The sequence below is a fragment of the Centropristis striata genome, chromosome 19 (genome assembly GCF_030273125.1).
Source record: "Centropristis striata isolate RG_2023a ecotype Rhode Island chromosome 19, C.striata_1.0, whole genome shotgun sequence".
Taxonomy (NCBI): domain Eukaryota; kingdom Metazoa; phylum Chordata; class Actinopteri; order Perciformes; family Serranidae; genus Centropristis; species Centropristis striata.
The window spans coordinates 17,242,942-17,267,945 of NC_081535.1; the positions used below are offsets into that span (position 1 = coordinate 17,242,942).

At 37.8% G+C, this 25,004-nt stretch overlaps 2 protein-coding genes across 2 annotated transcripts in view; both read left to right on the plus strand.

Annotated features, from left to right (window-relative positions):
- Nucleotides 1–11,111, plus strand: part of znf462 (zinc finger protein 462) — a 60,809-nt gene extending 49,698 nt beyond the window's left edge. Inside the window, exons 11-13 of the mRNA XM_059357611.1 lie at nt 3,305–3,611; nt 5,135–5,261; nt 6,704–11,111. Coding sequence (XP_059213594.1) covers nt 3,305–3,611; nt 5,135–5,261; nt 6,704–6,926 — 657 coding nt within the window. The 3' untranslated portion in view covers nt 6,927–11,111. The remainder of the gene's footprint in view (nt 1–3,304; nt 3,612–5,134; nt 5,262–6,703) is intronic.
- A 5,079-nt stretch (nt 11,112–16,190) lies between these two features.
- Nucleotides 16,191–24,094, plus strand: rad23b (RAD23 homolog B, nucleotide excision repair protein). Its single transcript, XM_059358474.1, has 10 exons — nt 16,191–16,392; nt 17,982–18,063; nt 19,305–19,384; nt 20,323–20,504; nt 20,616–20,671; nt 21,714–21,841; nt 22,442–22,565; nt 22,685–22,812; nt 23,191–23,379; nt 23,570–24,094. Exons 1-10 carry the CDS (start codon nt 16,327–16,329, stop codon nt 23,681–23,683), a joined length of 1,149 nt encoding a protein of 382 aa, XP_059214457.1. The 5' UTR covers nt 16,191–16,326; the 3' UTR covers nt 23,684–24,094.
- Nucleotides 24,095–25,004: the final 910 nt, after the last annotated feature.

Genomic DNA, 25,004 nt, shown 5'->3' on the forward strand with positions numbered 1-25,004 from the left:
ACATATCAGGTTGTTCAGTGTATTCTGACCACATTCAGGAGAGGAAAGGTTTCTTATCGTGTCTTAATGGGGATAATTTATGAGTTGATGTGAGAAGGCAGATGGCATTTTAGAAGTTTAGAGTACATTAAAGTTAAAGGGCACCCAGTTATCGTTTTTCAATTCTTTACATGACTAGGTCTTTCATTTTAACCATTGCATGCTGGAAAGCAAGAAGAAATAAGCTCGTATAACTTATGGTAACACTTTTCATACATAGATAATGAAAATAATGTATTCATACTTTGATAATGTCAAAGGTAGCAAATCGAAGAAAATTATTGTTTTCAATTAAGCAGCAGATATGAGTATAATAATCTACCCCCATGGATCAGTGTGTGTAGGTTTCTGAAAAAGAGTTTTAAAGGCATATGTGCTTTAGATATCAGTGGTCCTGGGTGGTAGAATATGAGTGGATCTTTGGGTAAGAAACTTAGAAAACCTGAAGTTGTTGTGCAAGAGAGACTGGACATTTGTAAGAATCTGTTATGCATCATCTCCTGGACTGGGAGTAGAAGAAACATGACAGCTTTTGGAATAATTTTTATGTGCATGTTATTTTTATGCAACTACAGTAGTGTTCAATATAATAGCAGTCCAATGTGTCCAATGTGTATCTAACCAGATTAATCCTGGTTTTCAGTATATTTTTTGTTGCTACATGGCAAACAAGGTACCAGTAGGTGCAGTAGATTCTCAGAAAACCAACAAGACCCAGCATTCATGATATGCACGCTCTAAAGGTTGCATGCACGTCCCTTCAGATAGTAAAAATCTGATTCAGTGGCGGAAGATCCTGCAGAAAAAGTTGCTATTCATTGCCGTCATTGGCAACTGCCTACATTGCAAAGCAACCAAAAAAAAGGAAGATGGACTTCAAAAATCTAAAAGAGAGTCTGAAAATAAATGCATGATACACAAAACAAAATTAATGACTAGTACTTGCACAGGTGCAGGAGAGGAGAGAGCAGCAGGAAGGGGGCTACATATATTTTCCAGTTTTTCTTTTGCATTTTCAAACAACTGCCTACCCCCTGCTTTAAGATGTGATATACAGTTGCAAGAAAAAGTGTGTGAACCCTTTGAAATTACCTATTTTCTGCATTCTGCACCTCCATTAAACAATCATAGTGATGGTGGAAAAAGTAAGTGATTCCTTTATTTAATAACTGGTCGAACCTCCTTTGGCACCAATAACCTCAACCAAACACTGATAGCTAGATAGACCTGCACAACGTTTAGGAGGAATTTTGGACCATTCTTCCTTAAAGAACTGCTTCAGACATATTCTCAGGATGTCTGGTGTGAACGGCTCTCTTGAGGTCATTCCACAGCATCTCTATTGGATTGAGGTCTGGGCTCCGACTGGGCCACTCCAAAAGGCAGATTTTCTTTTTTTGAAGTCATTCTGTAGTCGATTTACTTTGATGTTTAAAGTCATTGTTCTGCTTCATCACCCAGCTTGTACTGAGCTTGGTAAAACTTCAGGCATGCAGTGATTTGGAAGTCAGCAGCGTCCTCCTTGGTGTCCTGCCATGGACGCCACACCTGTTCAATCTTGTGTGTGTGGTAGACTCATGACTAGAGATGTTAACCAGTTCCAATGACTCCTTCAAGTCTTTACTTGTTACTCTGGAGTTCTTTTTTACCTCACTGAGCTTTCTGCGTTAGGCCTTTGGCGTGAACTTTGCTAGGCACCCACTTCTAGGGAGAGTAGCCACAGCACTAAATCATCTCTATTTGTGGACCATTTGTCTAACTGTGGACTTGTGAATACCTAAAGTGTTAGACAGCACGGATACAGGACTCAAATGCAGCACTCGGGAGGCAGAAACAGAAGGTAACCAGTCTTTAAACACAGGCATTGCGGTACACGGGAGTTCAGTCAGGCAAGGCAGGCAAACAATCCAAAGGGATAAGGCAAAGGCAGAGTCCAAAAACAGGCAAGAGTCAAAACAAAGAAGCACACTAGGAAAACGCTGGAGAGTAGGACACATGGTACACTAACAATCTGGCACTGGGGAAAGGGACACAAAGGGTTTAAATACAGAGTCAATGAGGTGATGAGACACAGGTGTGTGATTAGGGGGCGGGGCCACCACCAGGTGGGAAGCTGGAGGAGGCAGAGGAGGGGCTGACTGTGACATGAAGTCTTTGAGGTTACCTTGTAGCCTCTTCCAGTCTGATGCAAATCAACAATTCTTGATCGTAGGTCTTCGGAGATCTCTTTTTTTGCGAGGCATGGTTCACATGAGCAGATGGTTCTTATGAATAGCAAACTCAAAAAGTTTGAGTGTTTTTTATTGGTCAAAGTATCTCTACACCTCACTCAAATCTCATTTCATTGTTAGGACTCCAAGTTTGCTAACTCCTGACTCCAATTAGCTCTTAATGGAGTCATTGGCCAAAGGGTTCACTTACTTTTTCTACCAGCATTATGAATGGATATATTTATTAAGACATTAAATATAATAATTGTTTGTGTGGTATTAGGGTTAAGCATGTTGTGTTTGGTGTACTCGGGACTTAGATGCAGATCAGACCACATTTTATGACAAATGAATGCAGAAAACTAGGCCTTTTTAAAGGGTTCACATACTTTTTCTTGCAATTGTATAATAGCTCAAGGTCACAGTTACTACAAAGTTACTGCACACAAGACAGATGTGCTAGATTAAAAACTTAAAATCTGGTCAACCTGGGTATTTTTTCATATTTGGCACTGACGCTGGTTGTCTTTATGCATTTTATTTGATGTAGGTATGAGGACTAGCACATCATGAATAAAGTTTTGGGTCCTTTCATGTGTAGCTGAAGGTCAAAAAGGTCCAGAAAGCAATGAAGTCCATATTATTTTGGCATCATGTGAATATGAGCCGCAAACCTGTAGAAACTTTGATGTCAATTGTTGACATTTAGTTTAAAGGAAGAATGAGAGAGCAGGGCTCCTCGTGGGTGAAACAGAAAGCTTATTCATGGTAGGAGGAGTGGAAGATCAGAAATTGTCACTGCTGGGAAGGATGTTGCAGGGCTGCAGTTCTCAGAGTCCTCAGGGAGTGTGAGAGGAGGGAATTGCTCATAAGGAGTGACATCATTTGCAACAAGATGCAAAAACAATTATATGAGCTGTTTCTGTCACACACAAATGTAATGCATTATGAAAATCTAGTGTCCACACTTTCACTTAAAAAAGGGAGTTTTCATAGATAAGAACTGCTCAGAGTGCACTACACCAAACTGATGAAAACCGTCTGTTTCTAATCAGGTTGTCCGGAACTTTGAGCTGATGGGCCGCGTCAACCTGGACCAGCTGGAGATGATAAAGGAACAAGAGAGCAGCGGCGAGGAGGAAGAAGATGGAGAAATTATGGAAATGGTTGAGGATGAAAAAGTGGCTGAGGAGGACGATGACGACGAAGGAATGGCGATTATGGAGAACTTGGTGGAGGAACAGAGAGAGATGGATGATGAAGAGATGGAGAACAACATCAAAGAGGAGGAGGAGGACGAAGAGGAGGAAGAAGATGAAGAGGAAGTCAGGGGGGTGGAGGAGGAGAAGCCTGGACTACAAGGTAAAATAAAGAAACATTTTAGGGCTACTTGATTATTGCAGAAATCAACAGGATTATTTAACATGTTTGTTTAACTGTGGATTTTCTTGAACTTTAAACATGATTTAACTGAAAAACTTTAAATTTAAATCAAGAAAAAAGAGATAAATAAATCAAATAAATACAACCCTGATTCCAAAAAAGTTGGGACATTGTGAAAACGTAAATAAAGACATAATGCAACAATATGCAAGTCCTTCTTATCCTATATTCAGTTAAATACTGTATGTAGACAAGATATATAAAGTGCACACTGAATTCTGAATTTGATACATTCTGTTTTCATCCGTTGGAACTTCTTTGGAATCGGTTTTGTAATATATAAATATATATTGAGATAAATAATATAAACATAATAAATAGAAATAAATTTGATCAAAATAAATAAGATCAACTAGGCATATCTTCCACAACCCAATGAAAACTACTAAAATTACTACCATTCAGTACATAAAAACAATAAATTAAATCAATTTGACCTGAGGAAATCAGATCAAATATGTTATAGTGCACTGCCACAATCTAATGAAAACTCCATAATATTTATTCAACATTTGGGTAAATTGTTTTCAACCTATTCCAGTCAGTAACTCTGCATTAATGTGTAAAGGAAGGGTATACTGGACGTATAACACAAGATAAAACAAGAGCAACAATTATCAATTATCTTGTTTTTATAATTGTTGGAAGCCAAAATCATAATTGAAAGTACTTTTAATTAATTGCCCAGCCCTATAAGATCATCTACTCCCATTCAAACTTCCAAAACCAAAGGACAATCCCCTCATACTGTCAAATACAACCACTGATGTTTGCTGAAAGATCACATTATGCCTCACAGCCGGCCAGAACTCCAGTGAATACTTTCTGACTGCTGCATATGAGCCGATCACACAACACATTTCTTTACAAAACCTACTGGGATTAAACTATAAATGAGTATCTGCTGAAAAGCCATTTCTGTTGTGTTCCCAGTAATTTTATATCAAATTGTGATCAGTGTGAAAAATCTCCTGTGACTCATTTTAAGCCAAATAAATGGGCCTATAAGTAAGGAAACAAAGTAAACAATCATGCTGCCAGAGTGTTGGAAGTCCCATAGCATACATATGCTTTCAAAATATTTGTTTGCTATTCTTCTTTCAAAATAGCCAGTCTTTTAATGCTGAATTGATTTCTGCATTTCATTCTCCTTGTTTATTAATAACTGAGTGACGGTAATTGGTTGCACACTGAAGGAAAAGGTAGATTCATACCAAAGTATTACTAATCATCCCTGGTCTACAGATAAGCCATTCATTCCTAATAAATTACCCTTTTTTTACTTTGACTGATGTATAATCATGTATAGTGTACTGATGCCTGCTAATAAATAACCTATAGCAACAAATATTTCTATTGTTGTCAAATATTGTAGCAAAAAGGAAATGAACACTTCTTAAATTATTCTGAGACTGACCAATAATTTGAACTCTATTTCCCAGAGGTCCTTGCATCTCCCACCAGCAGCAGCAGCAGCAGCTCTGCAGAGAAGCGTCTTCCCTGTGAGTTCTGTGGCCGCTGCTTCACCAACAGCCTCGAGTGGGAACGTCATGTGCTTCGACATGGCATGTTAGTATTTTCTCATATTTCTCCTCTTCTCTACTCTACTTACTTTGCGTGTGAGCTTGTGTACTTTTATTGTACAGTGACCCACCGTGGTCTGTCTTTCTGGTCTTTGTACCAACAGTATGGATATTCTCATCATACCTCAGGTGTACTTTGTGTTTTGTGTTTATTCGCAAATATTATCATGCTAAACTTAAAAGGTAAACATGGTGAATACACATTACTGTGCAAAAGTCTTAGGCAGGTGTCAAAAAATGCCTAGAAGAAAAGATGCTGGTTTGAAGGCAAAGGGTGGTCACACCAAATACTGATTTTTCTTCTGTTCACTCACTTTGCATTTTGTTAATTGATTAAAATAAACCATTAACTAAATTAATAAACTTAATTATGAGCATTCTTATTTACAGCATTTTTTCACACCTGCCTAAGACTTTCACACAGTTTGGTTTTCATACACATAACTTTAGCTACGTTTAAACAAAGCGCCCACACTACTCCTGACTTTCAGAGTTTTGGTTAGTGCTGGCCCTAGTTTTTTGCATTTTACTCGAGACGGACAGATACTTAGACCTTTGAAAACAGTTATGTACATTTGCTTCTTGGTTGGGTCTTCAGCAGTGGTGGAAAAAGTATTCAGATCCCTTACTTAAGTAAAGTACTAATACCACACTGCATAATTACTCCACTGCAAGTAAAAGTCCTGCATTCAAAACTTACTTTGGTAAAAGTACAAAAGTATCATCATCAAAATGTACTTAAAGTATCAAAAGTAAAAGTGCTCATTATGCAGAATGGACTCACTCAGATTGTTTTCTATATTCTAAATAAATATATCATATATATTATTAGGTTTTGGTTTTTTTTATGCATTTATGTTAGCAGCACGTTAATCTTGTAAACATTGGGCTCATTTAACTACTCAATATACTGTTATGAGGGTTTATTTTTCAGAAAAATGTCAAACCACTTTAAATTGATCATGATTTCTATGTTAAATCTTGACCTGAAAAATAACTAAAGCTTTAAGCTAAATGTAGTGGAGTAAAAAGTATAAAGTTACATAAATGAAGTACTTAAGTAAAGTACACGCACCTTAAAATTGTACTTAAGTACAGTACTTGGGTAAATGTACTTAATTACATTCCACCACTGCTTGTCAGTGATAATGTTATAATTCATCTCACCCTTATCATGTGATCCTTTTCTGGACGAAAACAAGCAACTTCAACTTGACTACAGTGGTTAATTTAACATGTATAACAAAATACAGCCACTTGACCTTATTGTCTATGCTAGCTTAATGCTACCACTGCCTATTTGAGCAGGAAGTAAGTTATTATTTGTAATGTATTTAAAATTGCGCCCCTTCTATTATTTATCTTATGTTTGTTGATATCTTTCCACATGGTTAAAGCACTAATTTCTGCTCCCTTCCTCATTGTTAGGATGGTTAACAACAGTCAAATGGATACCAGCACCACCTCCGCATTAGAGGCCTCAGCTTCTTCTTCCACTGGCTCCTCTGTCCTGATGGACACAGGATTGGACCTGTCCACCAACACCAACCACGAGGATGGGAACCCAGCTGATCTATCACTGAGAAGTCCAAGCCAGTATGTTGAAGACAAAGAAATGCTCAACACCAAAAAGGATCAACAGTTTGGTTGAACTGATTGTGGCCTCTTGGGATATTGTGCTAGAAACTGATAACTTTGGGTAGGATCAGCACTGAGTTGGATCTTAAAATAGGACATCAAAGGAAACAAAAAGATTGAAACTGAAAAAAAAGTGACTTGTTATGAGTTGGCGCATTACTAGATTTTAGGTGTTACATATTTAAGTATTAGATTGTGCTGCATAAAACGGCTGAGCTCTTAAAACGGGCAGTCCCCTAGGACAGATCTTAATATATTGGTAACCAATAGTGAACAGAACTCTTTATTGCTGACATTCTGGTCAAATCTACAGTGAAAGATCCCACCTAGATAAAACGAAGCTATTTATAAAGAATGTTGTCCAAAATGATTAACTAAATTGAGTATTTTATTATTTGAAGCACCTTTTACACTACCCCAAAACAGGGGTCCTGTAAATTTACCCAAAAGGAACAAACAAGATATGAAAGCATTTAAAACCGTGGCCCACCCCAGCGCTACCTTTTCTTGTTGAAATCTGAGACTTTTTTCATCTTAGCCTTGTGTTAAATGTGTAGAAGTATCCCTTGAGAAAGAGTCGCACCTTATCTATTTTAGTAAAACCACAAATCATCTTTTTTTCATTTGTAGAAATACTGACAATTTCCCCAAATGTTTGTAGCAAATTGCTATATTTTAGGTCCCTTAATATTATACTACGTATAAGCCTTCAGCCTGTGGCACCCTTCATATTTTCACTGTAATATTTAATTGTCCAGTAATTTCACTGATGAGATCATGGAAATAATGGGAGTAGTTTAAATCTCCTGTCCCCCTTTAAGATATAATGTTGTTTGTAGGCCAGGTTAAACAACATCACAGTTAACCTGTGCACTCAGCGGAACAATATAACAACAGAGACGTTTTTAATGTGTCATGACTGTATCCGTATGATATAGGTATCCGTTAAGCTGAGCGTAACAAGAGTTAGCCTGGGACATAACTACAGGTTTTTACAACATGGCATGATATTTATTATCATGATCAGTAGACAGAGATTACACTTGTCTTTTCAGTGCAAAATAGTAATATGATGAGCCAGAATCCAGCTCTGTCCACATGTTGACAGTTTAATGTAAAGTTTGGAGGAGGCTGAGTATTGAAGCCAGTGCATAAGTGCCTTAAAATGCAGCCACTTTAATTGCTTTAAAGAAAAATCAGCTAGTTTGAAATAACAGAAAATCAGCCCCAATCTTTCTTCCAAAATGTAAAAAATGTATGGCTTGTATGGTAATTTCATGTCAGTCAGGACAAGTTTAGTCCAAGAAAACTTTTATTTCTATTTGCAGTAAGATATTGGCGATAATTTGCATACGGCAAGCTGGTTGGTATCAACATGATGATACATGAACATGACTACAATATGGTCAATCGCGTTCAGTCTCGTATATGTTACGTCACTGTTTGGGCCAATGTTCAGGATGCTCGAACAAGATATTAACTGAAGTTCAATTAAGGATTTTCTGAAAACTCCACCTTATAGCTGTCCTTAACCGCTTATCTGAACTCAGGTGACAGGGGCCTGGAGCCAATCCCAGCTGATAATGAACGAGAGGCGGGGTACACCCTGGGCCTGGACAGGATGACACACCGAGAAAGATTCTATTCACGCTCTCATTCACACCTACGGGCAATTTTAGAGTCACCAATTAACCTAACCTGCACGTCTTTGAACTGATGGGGCAAGCCTGATTTGAACCCGCGACCCTCTTGCTGTGATGTGAAATACATCATATCTTTACCAACATCATATTGGATTAAAGTAAATTTGACCTTTTTGTAACTGCGTGAAGTTAGTACTACCTGCACTAGTGCAAAACAGCAGCAAAGAGGATGTTGAGACTTAAAGTGTCAGTTTGACCAGATTACAAAAATAATATATAATATAATCTCATCAATTTTTGGTGGTATTGAACCATTCAGATATTTTTAGTGTATTCGATGAAGTTTTAAAATATCCGACCCTGAGATTTCTGCCGATCCAAAGGAAGTGGATAGAATTTAGTTTGTTATACTCACAGCATTAAAAACATTTGAGCATTATTCATTGCGTGTTATTTTATCTGGATTGAAAGGGATTGCTGTTTATGGAAAGAAATGCTGCTAAGTGTGTTTTTATTCTGTGAGTACCACAAATTATGTTCCTTGCTAAACTGTGTATAAGTGGAGCCATGCGTGATTGACAGATGTCTCTGCCGTTCACAGTCAGCCCTAGTGATTACCTCAGCTCCATCCTGGTTCCAACATATCACCCAAATTCAGATTTTTTTAGGCTTCAAATGACTGACAGGTTGGCATTAAGCATTAAACTCAAATCTTTGCTTCAAGACGTCCCTTCAGAAACTTATGGCTGATGCCACAGACACCACAGACATGTTTTTGTCCAGTTTTGACACGATGGGATACACTGAAAAGACAAATGTAACCAAGTTGGAAAGCCCTAAAACCATTTGTTTCCACATATAAAGACTATATTTGCCACTGGGACTGTATGTTGAAGTTTGACTTTTAAAAGGTGTCAAATCCCCCGACTTAAACCCCTTTAAATTCTGTATCGGCACAACTGTCATAGTCTGCATATGTGTGCTTCTTTTTAGAAAAAAGTTGTTGTTGATACTGACAAAAGGCAGAGATTGTATTTGTTGGAAGTTGCTGCTTGAATGCCCTTAAGCCTTATAAGATAATGAATAGCAATTTAAAAAAAAAATCAAAGTTAAATTTATATCAAATCCCGATAAGACCAATAAGCAATGTTAAACAATCTGAGATAAAATGGCTGATAACGACAAAATCAAATTTATAGAGGAGCACAATTAATGTAATTGTGTTCTTGGTACCAAAATATTTACCAAGCCTGCTGTGTTTGCTGCTGTGATTGTCTTTACTGAGCATTGAACCATTAATGGAAATGGGAAATTTGGGTTTGGAACCTAGGAGAACCACGTTTGCAGCCATGTATAGAAAACAAAAACTACTCGTTAAGTGTTTAAACCGTGGTGTTTCAGAAAGGATACTTTAACCCTTTTTTTCCTTTAGGTGTTCTCATTTTAAAAAAAGAAGAAAAGAAAAAAAGAAATCTAAAGATGATAGCTAACCGTTTGGGGCTTTTTGAGTCCCCAATCCAACATTATTACGCTGTTGTACAATGTCTGGTTACAATGAAAAATATCTCCTTTTTTGTACTGTAATGGGAATGAGCAGATATGAAGAGCAGTGTGGTTGTACAATATTTAAACATGTGAAGGAAAAGATGCAGTTCTCTACTAATTAATGGCCTGGGCTTTTATTGTGAAGAAGATAAACTTGGCAAAATAAGAAGAGACGAGAAAAACAATGTTCCTTTGGGAGCATTTACCTAAACTGCTTGGTCCTTTTCTGGGCTTGACCATCATTTGGGCTCCCAGTTGACTATAGATCCCTCTGAGATCTAGCTGACTCATGACTCCAATCCAACATCTGACACTCCATGAACCAATAAGGGTGTCAGCTCACTTGCTCCAAGTAGGCCTGCCTGTAGTCTACCCAGTCAACAAGAGGTGGGAATGTAGCAGCCCCACTGACCTCCTCAGTCCTTGTAATACCTTAAAAACCTGTTGAGTTGGTGCTGAATCTCAAAGCCCTTTTTTCTGTTTTTCAGGACCAGCCTGTAGCTTTTTGAAAGTAAAACTGTTTGAAAACTATTGTTGTAGAAATAAGCTTTGTAAGGCAGCTTGTTGCCCAGCTTGAAAGCCCAGTGTAAACCAGATGATAAACTGGGACAATCTGGGTAATGAAGCTGTCAACCCAAAATTGTTTGTTGTTCTGTGATCATTTTAATAGAAAATGACTATGAATCCCTCACTGTGTGCAGTCTTTGGACTGTGATGTTCCCAGTTTACCCAAAGTTAAACCCCTGCTGACAACACACTGGATACTTGTATATATGTTTAGTTTGTTTCCGATGCATTTCTCTTTTCAGACTGTTGTCTCCATAGTTTGACACTAGAATCTCTCCTTCTTGCCTTTCTTCCCATATAAATCTGATTACCTGATGGTGGGTCGTGATGTTGCCTAGAATGATTGTTTACAATTTTATTCCATTTATCTCTGGATATTCTGTAAATATTGTAATTCATTGTCTTTTTTTAACTTGATAATAAAGTTATCAGATAACGGTTAATTGGGTTTATCTCCTCTTTGTACAAACAAGAATTTTCTTCAAAACAAAGATTTTATGGGTTAAAAACAGAATTGTGGGAACTTGCTGCACTTTTACCTTGAAGAATTACTCTTTTTTTATTTGCTGCAGATATAATAGACTTGATATCATGCAAAGTATCACTTTCTCATGTATGATATATGACTTACGCTGCCCTCTAAATCAGCGAATTATGCATATCAGCCCAAATGTCAAACTGTTAAAACTCCCCAATAAGCAAGCTTCCTGAATAGCAAATTGAAAATTAAATGGAAGTGAAGTGCTTCAATGTCAAGGGCGAAGTGATGCCAAAGGAACGAGTCAGAAAAACACAAGAACAAAGTGTTTTTCTCATCAAATCGCATTTCTTTAGAAACTAACTTTCTCAAATTGGATTAAATGGTGAGTACTTCCTGTCATTACTTGCCATTTATGTTGGATATGATTCTCATGGGCAGGATAAAGAAGCCATTTTTATTTCCTTCTTTGTATTAATACAAATACCCAGCCAATGCAAATATCTTTCTCCAGGTGGCAGATCACTGAAGAACAGGTTGCTTGGGGGGAAAAAGTCTTTAATTTTTTAAATATTATAGATATATAAATATATTTTTAGCCATGCCAGCCTCATGCTTTTTGTTTTTGGACAATCCACAGCTTTACAGTACACATGGAACAACTACTGGTTGGACTGCCATGAAGTGCCATCCTCCTAAATATATCCTGTGAATATATGAATGCATGGATGCACGTGCGCATGTGGTTGCAGCTATTGTGATTTGCGATTGTTACTGTACGGCAGAGTTGGGGAGTCGTGAACTGAATGTAATTGAACTGGTAGTTTAACTGCATTTTGCAGTAGGTTGCTGGTAGTTTAACTGCATTTATATTTGCTTAGTAATTAAAGTAGTTAAATTACTTTTTTGCCATGTTTTGTGTAGTTATACTAATGTATCTACAAACTACAGAGCAGCATTATTTAACAAACACACACTAATTTTGAATTATTAAGATATTTGGTGGATGGGGATAAAAGACCCATGGACACAGAGAAACTGTTTAAATTACTTTTTCTAAGTATAGCTTTAGTTGACCAAACGAGATTTCTCCCTAGTGTAACTTGGTCTAGTGTGAAGTAACTGCTTTCAAAGTAGTTTCCCCAAACCTGCTGTACGGTATATACGCATATTTAAAACCTCAGTCTGTTTGTTCATATCAACCCTTTCAATTATGCTTAACAGTTGGATTGACACCTTCATCAGTTTTGTATGGAGTATCTGTTGGTAATACCCAAACATTCTTGTCTAACAAGTAAGGCACTCAGAGAGCACGGACCTCTGCCAAGGCCATGCCCTTTCTTGCAATGTCAACAATAGTGGAAAAAACCTGTGTATAAGCCTGTAAATCAGATCCAACATTTAATGGGTTCTAGCTTGCCCTATGCTACATCTTTCCAACAAATTTCATAAAAATCGGGCTGGTGGTTCTTACTTAATCCTGCTGACAAACAACAAACCAACAAACAAATTAAAGTGAAAACATAACCTCCTTGGTGGAGGTAATAATGCAGCTGTTCACACATTTAATTACTTCTCCAAAGTTAATCATAAGCTTTGTAAAATGTCTTCATGGTTATCTCTTCTCACTTAGTGCAAAATGTTTCCCATTTTCAGTGACATGTAGGATTTCCTCTGTAACATGTCCACAGAGCCCTTGGAACAACCAATTATAGGCCCAGCAGCTCGTCCACAGGAAATAGCTTCAGGCTGAGAAGGCATCTCAGTGGCCTTCACTCTGTGTTACACCCTTCCACCCTTCTGTTTCTCTCTCTCTCTCTCTTTACTCCCCTCCACACACCCAGCAAGAGCTCTGCTGACCAAAACCGCAAACCCTGCAAATGCCAGTCGTGAGTGTGTGCTGTGGTACGCCTTTGTGTGCCGATGTAATGTACATGCATGAAATGCTGCGGCTCTTGCGCCCTAAATACCACAAGTCATTGAGATCAGCAGGCCATGCTTCCTTATATTTCACAGTTGGTCCTTTTATTTCCTCAACATCTGCCCGTATCACTAAAAAAAAAGCACTTAGAGGAGTCTGTCTGGAGTGTCTTTCTATTGAAAGTCTGCATTTCACACATGTCCTCTGGATTTCCTCTCCTGCCTGTTTTAGAAGGGGCCAAGTCTTTATTTCACATGTCTAACATCATCTCTTAAAAATATCTCCAAGTCACCAGGGATTAGACTGTAATCTCTGTGGCTCACAACTTCAGAGGGGGCCCGATGGCAGACTGACGACCCCTGGAGACAGGAGCAAGAGGCACAGCCACAATGGAGAGAGGGGAAAGGAGGACACTGCTGCTGCTGCTGCTGCTGTTGCTGTTGCTGCTGCTGAGTGGAGCAACATAAGGAATGCCTGATGAGCATGTGCTGGGGCCAAAGCAGGCAAGGGCACCACTCCTGTCGTAATAACTGGATGACAAGAGGGGGGCATATTATCAGCATATTATCTCTCGCACTTAACAGTCCTCTCAGAGTCAGAGCTGTGCAGAATGTGAGACAGAAGTCAATAAAGCCTCTGAATACTGAGCGCTGGATGGATAATATTGAAATTCCTCCATGCTTGAAGGACCCGGGATTGTTGAAACTTGTGATAACAGCATGAAATGAAAACTCAAGTTCAGTAAGGACAACACGTTTATTCCAGAAAATGTCAGACTTGAGAGGGCCATGACGAAGTAGCACCGTACACTTATGTATCCAAATGAAAAATGCAAGGAAAGTCTTCATCACGTCAATTAAAAGTGAATGTAAGATGTGAAATCGGTCAAGGTTCTTCAAACTGAAATTAAAATTAGCCACTTAGCAATGCATCTTCTAAAGGCATTGAGTTTGCTTCTTATTCTGTGCAGTAAGACACAGACTGGATTGGCGCTACATTCTAGTGGGGTAAAGTTACATTATTGCATGAAAAGCTCAATATAACCTCTTTCTTGCCTTGCACTGTATGACATGGTGAAAATAACCTAAATTCAAATGCTTTTTAAGAATTCAATTCAAAAGAGGCTCATTCGAGAGGACATAGCTAGAGGAAAAACTGGTACTCAAAGCAATGGTGGAAATTAAGTAAATAAATTAACTCAAGTAGTGTACTTAGCTTAACTTGAGTACTTCTTTTTTGTTACTTTATCAAAACCTGAATGCAAGACTTTTCCTATACTATAAAGTAGACAATGAATACCAGTGGTGGAATTTAAATATGTACATTTAATCAACTGAATTTAAGTAATTCAAGGAAATTTGAGGTACTTTACTTGTGTCTTTTCTTTTCATGCCAGGTTATAAGTATCTAGGTGTATACCTGGATAATAAGTTGGACTGGTCCCTAAACACAGACGCTCTCTACAAAAAGGGGCAGAGCCGCCTCTTTTTCTTAAGGAAGCTCAGATCTTTTGACATCTGTAGTAAGATGCTGTAGATGTTTTATCATTCTGTGGTGGCAAGTGTGTTGTTTTATTCTGCAGTCAGCTGGGACAGACTAGCCAAAAGAGCTGGTTCTCTGGTTGGAGCCAGGTTGGACACACTGGAGGAGGTGGTGGAGAGATGCACTGTCAAGATGTTCGAGGCCATCTTGAAATATCCGGATCATCCGCTAAACAAAACCTTTATGGACCAAAAAAACAGCAGTGGGTGGCTCCTCTCTCTCTGTTGCAGAACGGATACAAAAGATCCTTCGCTCCTAGAGCCATCAGGCTGTCTCATTCTTCAAGAGATTCTACCAGACTAACTGAATTTCCCCTCGGGGATAAATAAAGTAATTGATTTTTTTGATTATACTTCTACTCCTCTACATTTCAGAGGAAAATATTGTACTTTACTTTACAAATTAAGATTTTTGCATAAACACACATAAAAAAAGACTATAAAATATGATGTTTTGTCATGAATTAAACTACCCAACATGCCAAGTTTGTACAAGTCAAAACAACGGTCAATTAATCAAATAGAAGATTGACAGGAAATTGGCAACCATCTAATAACTTATATGTTGATTTATTTTTAAGTCATGTTATTTATTTGTTTGTTTATTTGGCATTTAATTTAATTGAATTTATTTATTAATGAATTTAGGTGCATTTTCCTGATTAGACCTATTTAGTTTTACTGAGGTAGCATTCTTTTTAACTAGCAACAGTTTACTTTCACAATGTGGTACTTGTACTTTTATTTCAGTAATCTCAATGCCTCCTCCGCCACTGATGAACACTTTATCGTCACCCTGTTAAAATAATCGCCTAACTCATTTTTTCAAGTTTTGCAGGAAACACAAAAAAGTTCACCAAAAGTGTAACATATGACATTTATTAATCATTTCAATCAAAAAGGATGTAACAAAGGATGGCTATTGGCATAGTAATAACATTGTGTGTAAATTTTAGAGAACTTAAGAGAAATAAATTACTTAGGCAATTTTTTGAACATGCCTTTGTGACTTAAGCAAGATATGGTAACACTTTGTTTTGAAGGTGTCTACATAAGAGTCACAAAAGCCTGTCAGGAACATGACATGACAAGTATCATGAGCATTAATGTTACTTCAAAGTGTCATTAATGTTCATGACACATCTCATGTCATGTTTATGACACGCTCATGTCACTCTTATGTAGACACCTTAGAGTAAAGTGTTACCAATATTAGTGTCAACAATAAAACACTGATAAACTAAACTGATAATTTAACAATCTCCCTCTAGCTCTTCTTTGCTGGGTTCTTATCTGATGCCTATGAATGTGGCAAACTGTCAAAGAAGTGATGATCTTAAAGGGGTAAAATCTCATGATCTGATCAACTGAGGATGTAGGCGATTTTACCATAGGTGGCCGGCGTCATGAGGAGATGATTTAGGCAACAAACAAAAAAAACAATTTTGACAAAAAAAATATTTTTATATTATTTTTATTTTAACAGTGTGACGTTATTGAAGTGACATGAAGCAGAACGGTAAAATTGTCTATTTTGGCTACACTACCAAGGCTAACCAGTAGGGGCGCTGTAGCGTAAATGCCTCACATAGAAGAAGAAAGGCGAATAGTCATGGCGGCTGACAGTTTGTAATGAGCCAACAAAAACACATAAGATTCTTGCAAGTTGGATCTACAACGTTTAAACTAGGCCTGGGGATTAAAACTCTGTCGACAAAATGCAGATAACTCTGAAAACCTTACAACAGCAGACGTTCAAAATCGACATCGATGAAGAGGAGACGGTGAGATTTGAAACCATGCATTTGTGAAGGGGGTGGAGTGGGAGTAGGGTATGTCCTGGAACGGAGGACTTTAGTTTTTGACCATTTCAAATAAGACGATCAATAGATAGGTATGCGTAAACACGAAAGATATAATATAGATTTAGCAACTGTTCTGGTTAATATAAATTGTGTTTAATGCGGGTCTTGAGACAAATTTGTGTAATTCATTATATACTGGTCAGAAAGTAGTTTGTATTGTCAGCATTTAGCCGTGGCCCACTTGTCGTTCCAGATTGGGGGGGGGGGGGGGCTGACGACTAGCGTTTAGTGCTTGTGAACCACTAAATTATGACAAATTGGCACAGTTTTTGTGGAATAAACCTAAATTTAGCACAACATTGATGACATATGCGGTTAATTAACGTAAAGTTAATTATAGCGTTTGACTATGGCGTTAAAGTTCGCATCAGTACACATTTGAAGTAACGTTAGTTGGTATAAAACAGCACTTGGTGGAAAAAAAATCTAATTTGACATTATCTTTGATTACGAAAGCCTAAGGTCTACTGTACATTTTAATAAAACTTTACATGCCGCTTACGGAAGGCATCTTTTACCGTAAACGACTGCTTTCGATGAGTTTGCATATCGTCATCCTGTTATAATAATCGCCTAACTCTTTTTTTCAAGTTTTGCAGGAAACACGAAAAACTTCACCAAAAGTGTAACATATGGCATTTATTGATCATTTCACTCAAAAAGGATAACACTGTGTGTAAATTATGTAACTTAAGAGAAATAAATGACTTAGGCAATTTTTTGAACATGCCTTTGTGACTTAAGCAAGATATGGTAACACTTTATTTTGAAGGTGTCTACATAAGAGTCACACAAGCCTGTCAGAAACATGACATGACAAGTATCATGAGCATTAATGTTACTTCAAAGTGTCATTAATGTTCATGACACATCTCATGTCATGTTTATGACACGCTCATGTCACTCTTATGTAGACACCTTAGAGTAAAGTGTTACCAATATTAATGTCAACAATAAAACACTGATAAACTAAACAATCTCCCTCTAGCTCTTCTTTGCTGGGTTCTTATCTGATGCCTATGAATGTGGCAAATTGTCGAAGAAGTGATGATCTTAAAGGGGTAAAATCTCATGATATGATCCACTGAGGATGTAGGCGAATTTACCATAGGTGGCCGGCGTCATGAGGAGATGATTTAGGCAAAAAAAACAATTTTGACAAAAAATGACTTAGACAATTATTTTAACAGTGTGACGATGCGTAAACGTTGAACACGAAGCCACCATAGGTAACATAGTTTTTTTTATGTCCCCAAGAAAACTACGCTTTTTGGATACAAAACGTTGTTATGCTATCTGTCTGTAATTTTGAATTGATTGTTTAACATTGTTTCTGAGGTAGTTCGCTTTAAGCTGACGGTGTATACAACTCCTGTTTTATGAAGCACACTTTGGACTTTATTTTCTAACTCGTGCTATGGTTAAGGTTCATTGAAATGATTCATTTTATGTTATTGTATTGCATTATACTACATGGATCAAGGAAAGTGTCATGATTTTATTCACAGGTTAAGACTTTAAAAGAGAGGATTGAAGAGGAGAAAGGAAAGGACCATTTTTCAGTTGCTGGACTGAAGCTGATATATGCTGGTATGTTTTGACCCTTATTAAATCCTCACATTTCTTGATATGAGTTTCTCACTGAAGCACCTTGTTTATCCTTTTTGGGATTAAAGTTAATTCTCTCCTTCCAGTGTGATGCGTACTGGGATCCACATTTTTATCTAGATTTTATGTTGTGTACAATCATAGGGGACCGAAATGTATCATGAAAGCTAACATGGATCTTCCAAGCTTGTAGATTTGATTCACAGTGCTCTTGAAGCCTGAAGTGGGACTATATTGAGTGTATTACAGCTTTCCTTTAATGGTATTCTGTAATAATTTTAACATAAGCATTTGTATTACTAAAAATGAAAACTGACTCAGTGTGGCATGTTGTTGCAAGTTGTTGTTGACTGCATTTGTTCACAAGGAATTAGCCTTTAAATGTCCTTCAGTGAGACAGAAATTGCCCAACTCTTTGATAACCTATCAATCAAGTAATGCCAAATTTTGATTTGTTGTAAATTATGCAATTATAAATAAAGATCTGTTTCTACATATATTATAACCAGTGCATTGTCATGCTGCTGAAAGCACTGGATTTGTTCTACTTTTGCATTGAGAGGTTTACATGAATTTATCTTGCAGTGTCTGTTTAGCAGATAAAGCTACAGCAAAGGCTGGTTTTCTCAAACCGTTATAATCTCCTCCTGCCAGTGGTGCAACACTTACAGCAAGAACCCTGCTGCCAAAGAACATGTCAGTGTTTTGGACAAATAAAAATGTTTGCAAGATTACTGCAAAGGATATAGTTTGGTTGAGCAAGTGTTTCATGACTCGCTGTTTAAACAAGAGCCGCGGTAATCTGTCTTTCAAAAGAGATAAACATTATGCAACACGGGGTAAACCAGGTAGTTATAAAGATTATGTCAAACTCAAAAATTCCCAAATACACTTCTGTACTTTGTGTTTCAAATGAATCAAACATGTCAAATGCAAAGGGAGGCGGAATACATTCACTGTTCATGAATCAGCATATTGTAGCATTTTAGACTGAGGGGTGTGTGTGTGTGTGTGGCGTACTTAAAGTGACTTGTCAGACATATAATCCATTAAAAACAATCTAACAAAAAGAACCAGTTGTGGTGACAGGCAGGTTATTTCTCAACTCTATTCAATGATAAAATATGATGTTATCTATTGTAACATCCCTGCATGTTGTTTCAGAGTCCACGGTAAAGCCAATAGCATTGTGACTCATTTCCCTGTTTTTTGTTTTTTTACAGGTAAAGTCCTCAGCGATGACACAGCCCTCAAAGAATACAAAATCAATGAGAAGAACTTTGTGGTTGTCATGGTGACAAAGGTTTGTAAATTAGAAATCGCTTCGGTAAATGGTAGGTTTGGTTTTATCGAACAGATTTCATGATGGTTTTTGTAGAGCAGCAAGCCCTTGAATGTTATAAATATGAGCAAACACTGAACTGTGATTACATTTTGTAACCTTCACATTCAACCATCAACCACTTGTGTCTGTCTGTGGGAGCTGTTGAACAGCCTCTTATGGGGCACTAAACCGGCTGGCTCACAATGTGATCACGTCTGCTGACTTGGAGTGGGGTCAGTGTCCTCACTGCCTGGCTCTGGTTTACTTCTATATATATTCCTACACACTGCAGTGAACTTGTTCCCAAAAAGACGAGTTAGTCTTGTTCCTAGCATATTTAACTCATATTGTTGTATTTAATGTAATTTGATTGCTTGATTTTTTTTTTCCATGCTGGATAGAGAGATCAGAGGGATTTGTATCTGTTGATGCACAATATTAAAAACATTATTTAAGCAAGGCAAATCAGGAGTAAAATAAAATTTCTAATTAGAATATATCGAAGAAAGCTATATCATGGAAGTAATGGTCATTATTAGTATAATTTAGTTTATCAAAGACATTGCAAAGTAAAATCAATTTTGATGTGTAGACCAATTATTGATTGCCGGTTGGAAAAAAAACAACAGACCACCTATAACAAAACTGTCTCTATTATAACAACTTGTCACTCAGCAAGTATAAAAGAATAATGTATATGTATATGTATAAAAATGAAGACGGACGTGCATGCGCAATCATGTGTTACAATAGAGTGACATGTTCTGATAAGGGGTCTATAGATCGTATGAAAGAAGGACATATCCGCTCTGATGTCACTCATTGGTTTGTGGACTACTTTTTTTTTAACATCTTGAGTTTGTAATTTTGGTCAGAAATAAAAAAGTAATATTTTTCATTTAAAAATTATCTCACAGCCTAAAACGGCCTCAGCCACTCCGCAGCCTTCCCCCGCCACTTCAGCTTCCAGCACTGCAGCTCCCGCAGCACCTCCTGCCTCATCGTCCAGCTCTGAAACCTCATCAGAGCGTGCCTCTACAGATGAAAAACCTGAGGAGAAAGAGTCTTCCACTGCTGAACCAGCTTCCACCCCTGTCGGGTAAAGATGGGTAGATGTTTGTCTTTGAACTATCTATCTGGTTTCAATGCGTCTTCTTTTGAGAAGTGACATGCAGATCGCGCCTCACCCAAGGTCTGTTGTCTCTTGCAGGAGCTCTGAGGCTTCAACAAACACAAACCTGATTGATGAGGCAGTTTCAAATCTAGGTAAGGCTGCATTTGTGAACACGATTAGTCTGTCATTAGTGTACAGCTTTTAGTCAGTGGTAGATCTGACGGAAATGTAATGTGTGTGGGTGTGTTCACTTGTGTGTAAAAAAGGATGGGTTAAATGCAGAGGTTGAATTTCTCCATTGTGGGATTAATAAAGTAATCTTAATTATAAGAACTTTGTCACAAATACCACACCATTTGTTCGGAAAAAATTACTTTTTGCCTCAATGCCTTAAAGGATTATCTTGTATGTAATAAATCTGTGGGCCCACATGTCAATCAAGGCTACTGGTCCACCTTATTTCCTATAGATATCCATATTAGATTAGTATTTTAATCAATAAACAGCCAAATATTGTGGCTCGACCAAAAAATAATACCAAAGTTCCCCATGGCCACAAACGCTTAGCTTTGCTCAGAGTAAATCCTGTAGGTCTTAATTATGTTGTGTAATCATCAATGTGATTTTCAGCATTTGGGGCAGATTGTTTATTTTTATGGGACACTGTAGAGAAATCGAACTTTATGTTTGCTTACTCCTAAAAACATTAAAGTTAAAGCTCAACTGCTTATTATGCTGTCAGTATTCAATTTAGTACAAAAATTATATTAATTTTTGTTTTTGTAAACTTAAAACATAAACAGCATGTTTTCTGTTTGACAGCATGCTGATATTTTATGTCATTTAATTTAAGTGCCACATGAATTAATGTTTAAAGATAAGTAGTTTTCTTCAAATTTAAAAATGTTAATGTCTTCCACTCTGGTGGCCTTGACAGTTTGACACGTTTTAAAGTAAATGACTAATGCACATTTTTTATGCTCAATACTAAAACAACTTGACATTAATTAGCAAATATTGGGTTATAAACATTTAAAAGTGATTGGACTTAAATTCAAGAAATGACCAATCATTGTTCTGGACAAAACAAATGCTTTGACTGACTACAAAGCTCTTTAGTCCCACCACTGATGTGTATGTGTGTGTGTGTGTGTGTCTGTGTGTGTCCGTCCGTCTGTCCCCATCCCCCTTCAGTAACGGGCCCATCCTACGACGCCATGGTGAACGAAATGATGCTCATGGGATATGAGAGGGAGCAGGTGGTGGCAGCTCTGAGAGCGAGCTTCAACAACCCAGACAGAGCTGTGGAGTACCTGCTCACGGTGAGAACAGTTTTTAATTTGTGGACATAGCAAATGTGTCTTTGAGCATATTACTGGATTGATACATAAGCCAGGACAGGTTATACCTCTGTGTGGTTTGGGGCAATTGTAGACTCTGTGTCTTCTACATGTAGCATTGGATATTCTTTGTGGCTTGAAAAGTTTTGCTTAGAATCAGATACGGTTTCTGACAGAGAAAAGGGTGAGCAGACAATGCTTTTTTCTGCCATTTGAACCTTTCAAGTTAGCGTCAGGATTCACATTTAGAAACTGTTAAATAGGCGTTCTTGTCTCTCTGAAACAGGTCAGGATATGCACCACAGCCATCATAACGATTCCATGCTTGTAGCTGACAGCTCACAATGTTTTTGTTTTATCATATACCACCAGAATCTTATCAGTCACAATGCTTAAATTGATCATTTTGGACCCATTTATTAAGTTTGTAAAGTCAGGCAAACCCAGGACGCTTGGTTACAATGCCATTCAATGATTCTATGCACCTTAAATAAAGCTGCACTCCCTCCTCCCCACCCACATGTCCCCAGACAAACTAAAACTTGTTTAATAATTCCTGTATATCATGACTTTTTCTTTCAGGGCATTCCAGGAAGAGATTCAGGCCAAGCAACAGGACCTGATGCAGTGGTGCCTCCAGTGAGTGGAGTTTCAGCTGTGTCCTCCGGTGGTATCAGCCTTCCCGCCAACCCGGGCTCTGGGGGAGGTAAGTGGCCCAAACTATGCTGCATACTCCAGCATAGTGAGCAAAATGTTTCAGTTGTTATCCTCTCTTATCTCTCTTCTTACTGCTTAAACTTTCCGACGAACATTTCATCCTTTCAGGCAACCCTCTGAGTTTCCTAAGAAATCAGCCCCAGTTCCACGTGATGCGACAGCTGATCCAGCAGAATGCCGCTCTGCTTCCTGCCCTGCTGCAGGAGATCGGCAGGGAAAACCCCGAGCTGCTGCAGGTAGGGCAGCCTTGACACAGTTCTGATTAAATTAGTTCTTGGTTTAAGCATTGCAGTCACAGTTCACTTAAAAGGAGCAAACCACTGATTTTACATGTGAAGTTCTGTAAATGCCACAAAGGGACTACCCAGGATTCAAAAACAGTTGTGTAATGTCCTTTGTGGCTGAGAGAGAGCTTCCCCCAGTTTTAAAAAAATAATATTGCACTTAGGACACGGGGGTTGAAAGTTTGACCAAGCTTGCTTTACAAACTACTGAATTGTATTGTGGGATTATAGGAATGTAGGATCCAGCATTTTGAAGTCTGACCTATATTAGAGACTAAAACTCATTTTGCCCCCACAGACAATATCCTAACTGTTCATTTACCTTTGTAGGAGATCAGCAGCCACCAGGAGCAGTTCATCCAGATGCTGAATGAACCCAATCCAGAGGCAGTGCCAGCAAGTGGTGGAGGTGGAGCGGGAGGAGCAGGAGGAGCCAGCGGGATGGGAGGTGACACATCCGGCGGCAGCCACATGAGCTACATCCAGGTCACGCCACTGGAGAAAGAGGCCATTGAGAGGGTGAGGATTCGCTAAGTCGCTAACCTTTTCCTTTTACTACAGCTGTATTAGAAGTGCTTTAACATGATGCACAACTCATCAAAAACCATCACTCTCATTTTCAAGTAGTAAATACATGAAGCACTAATTATCATGTGCTTATTGAAGTATTGTTTGGCTAATTTGCAACTCTTCTCTCTCCTATTTGCAGCTAAAAGCTTTAGGATTTCCAGAGGGACTCGTTATACAAGCTTACTTCGCTTGTGAGAAGAACGAGAACTTGGCCGCCAACTTCCTTTTACAACAGAATTTTGACGATGACTAAATCGTCATTTTGACTTTTTTTTTTTTCTTATTTCTTCCTTCTATTTTTTGATTGCTAAATATACGTGTACAACAAGCCTTTTACATTTCCAAAAAAAAGAAAAAAAAATTCACCACTTCCACCTTTACTTTTCTTAATAACACTGGATCATTATCAGCTGGTGTACAAGGACAGGCTGTTGTTTTTGATCAGTTCGAAATGGAGGAACAATTAAAGAACAATAACTTTGCATTAGAAATCACCTGTGTGCTATTGTTTTTTCTTAATACTTTGGTTAATAAATATGATTTGCAGTATGCGTCACATTATAAGGTGATTTGTTCAGGGTAGATCTGACAGTATTCATGCACTCTTACTGTTCTGTTTTTTAAGTTGACAGGAGATTTGAAAATTAAAGCTGTGCACAACAAACACACATGGCACTGGTTCTTATTCTATTTAACATCTGCATGTAAACCAACATGAGTGCAGGCAGGAGCTGTGTAGTCCGAACTGCAATGCACAATATGTGAAGGCATTTAAACATGTATATGATTTACATACATGTGGTAAGGTTTAGTTGCAATATGTAATTTTTACAGAAAAATAAAGTTTTCAAAATAAGAGAATTGCCTTTTGTGTTTCCATGGGGTGTGACTGCAGAACACTGAAGTACTTATTAGGCACTTAACATTTTTTTTGTAGTAAATTATGTGTAAAGTCACTTTATTACATTGTCAAATAAGCCAGTTTATTGGCAATTTTTGCCTTTTTTCCAGAGTAAGTCCAGTAACTCAGCCCACCAGTGGATTTGGTTCAATAAAGTGAATTCAACATAGTTCAAGCTCAGTTATGATGGCAATTTATGCTCAGAAACTAGTGAGATTTGCTTTATGAAACCAAATAAACTCAAAAGAAGGGGTCAGACTAACAAATAAGCCTGGCTTTTTTTAGGATGTTGGCTTTATGCAACAGACAACAGGATAATTCATAATATACAAACTTAGTTTCTTGCACAAAAAGTTTGATAAGTTACTCTTTCTAGACAGTACAGAGAATAATTTACTCTCGTGTGAGCTGTGTCCGTGGCATCTAACCCACTCCTTATATTCCTTTTACCTCAGGTTTTATAGTGAGCTACAAAATGTAGAATTATTTTTAAAGGCCTAAAAGGGATTTTCCACAATGCTCCATTCAGTAATAAAAGTTGAACGACCAGAGTCCTGAGTGTGCTCAAAACCGGGTAAACCTATAGGGGGCAACAAAGACCACAACATGTCAACACCATCAACAGTAAGCTCTATTTGCCAGCCTGAACATGTGTGACCTGTATGCCACAAAA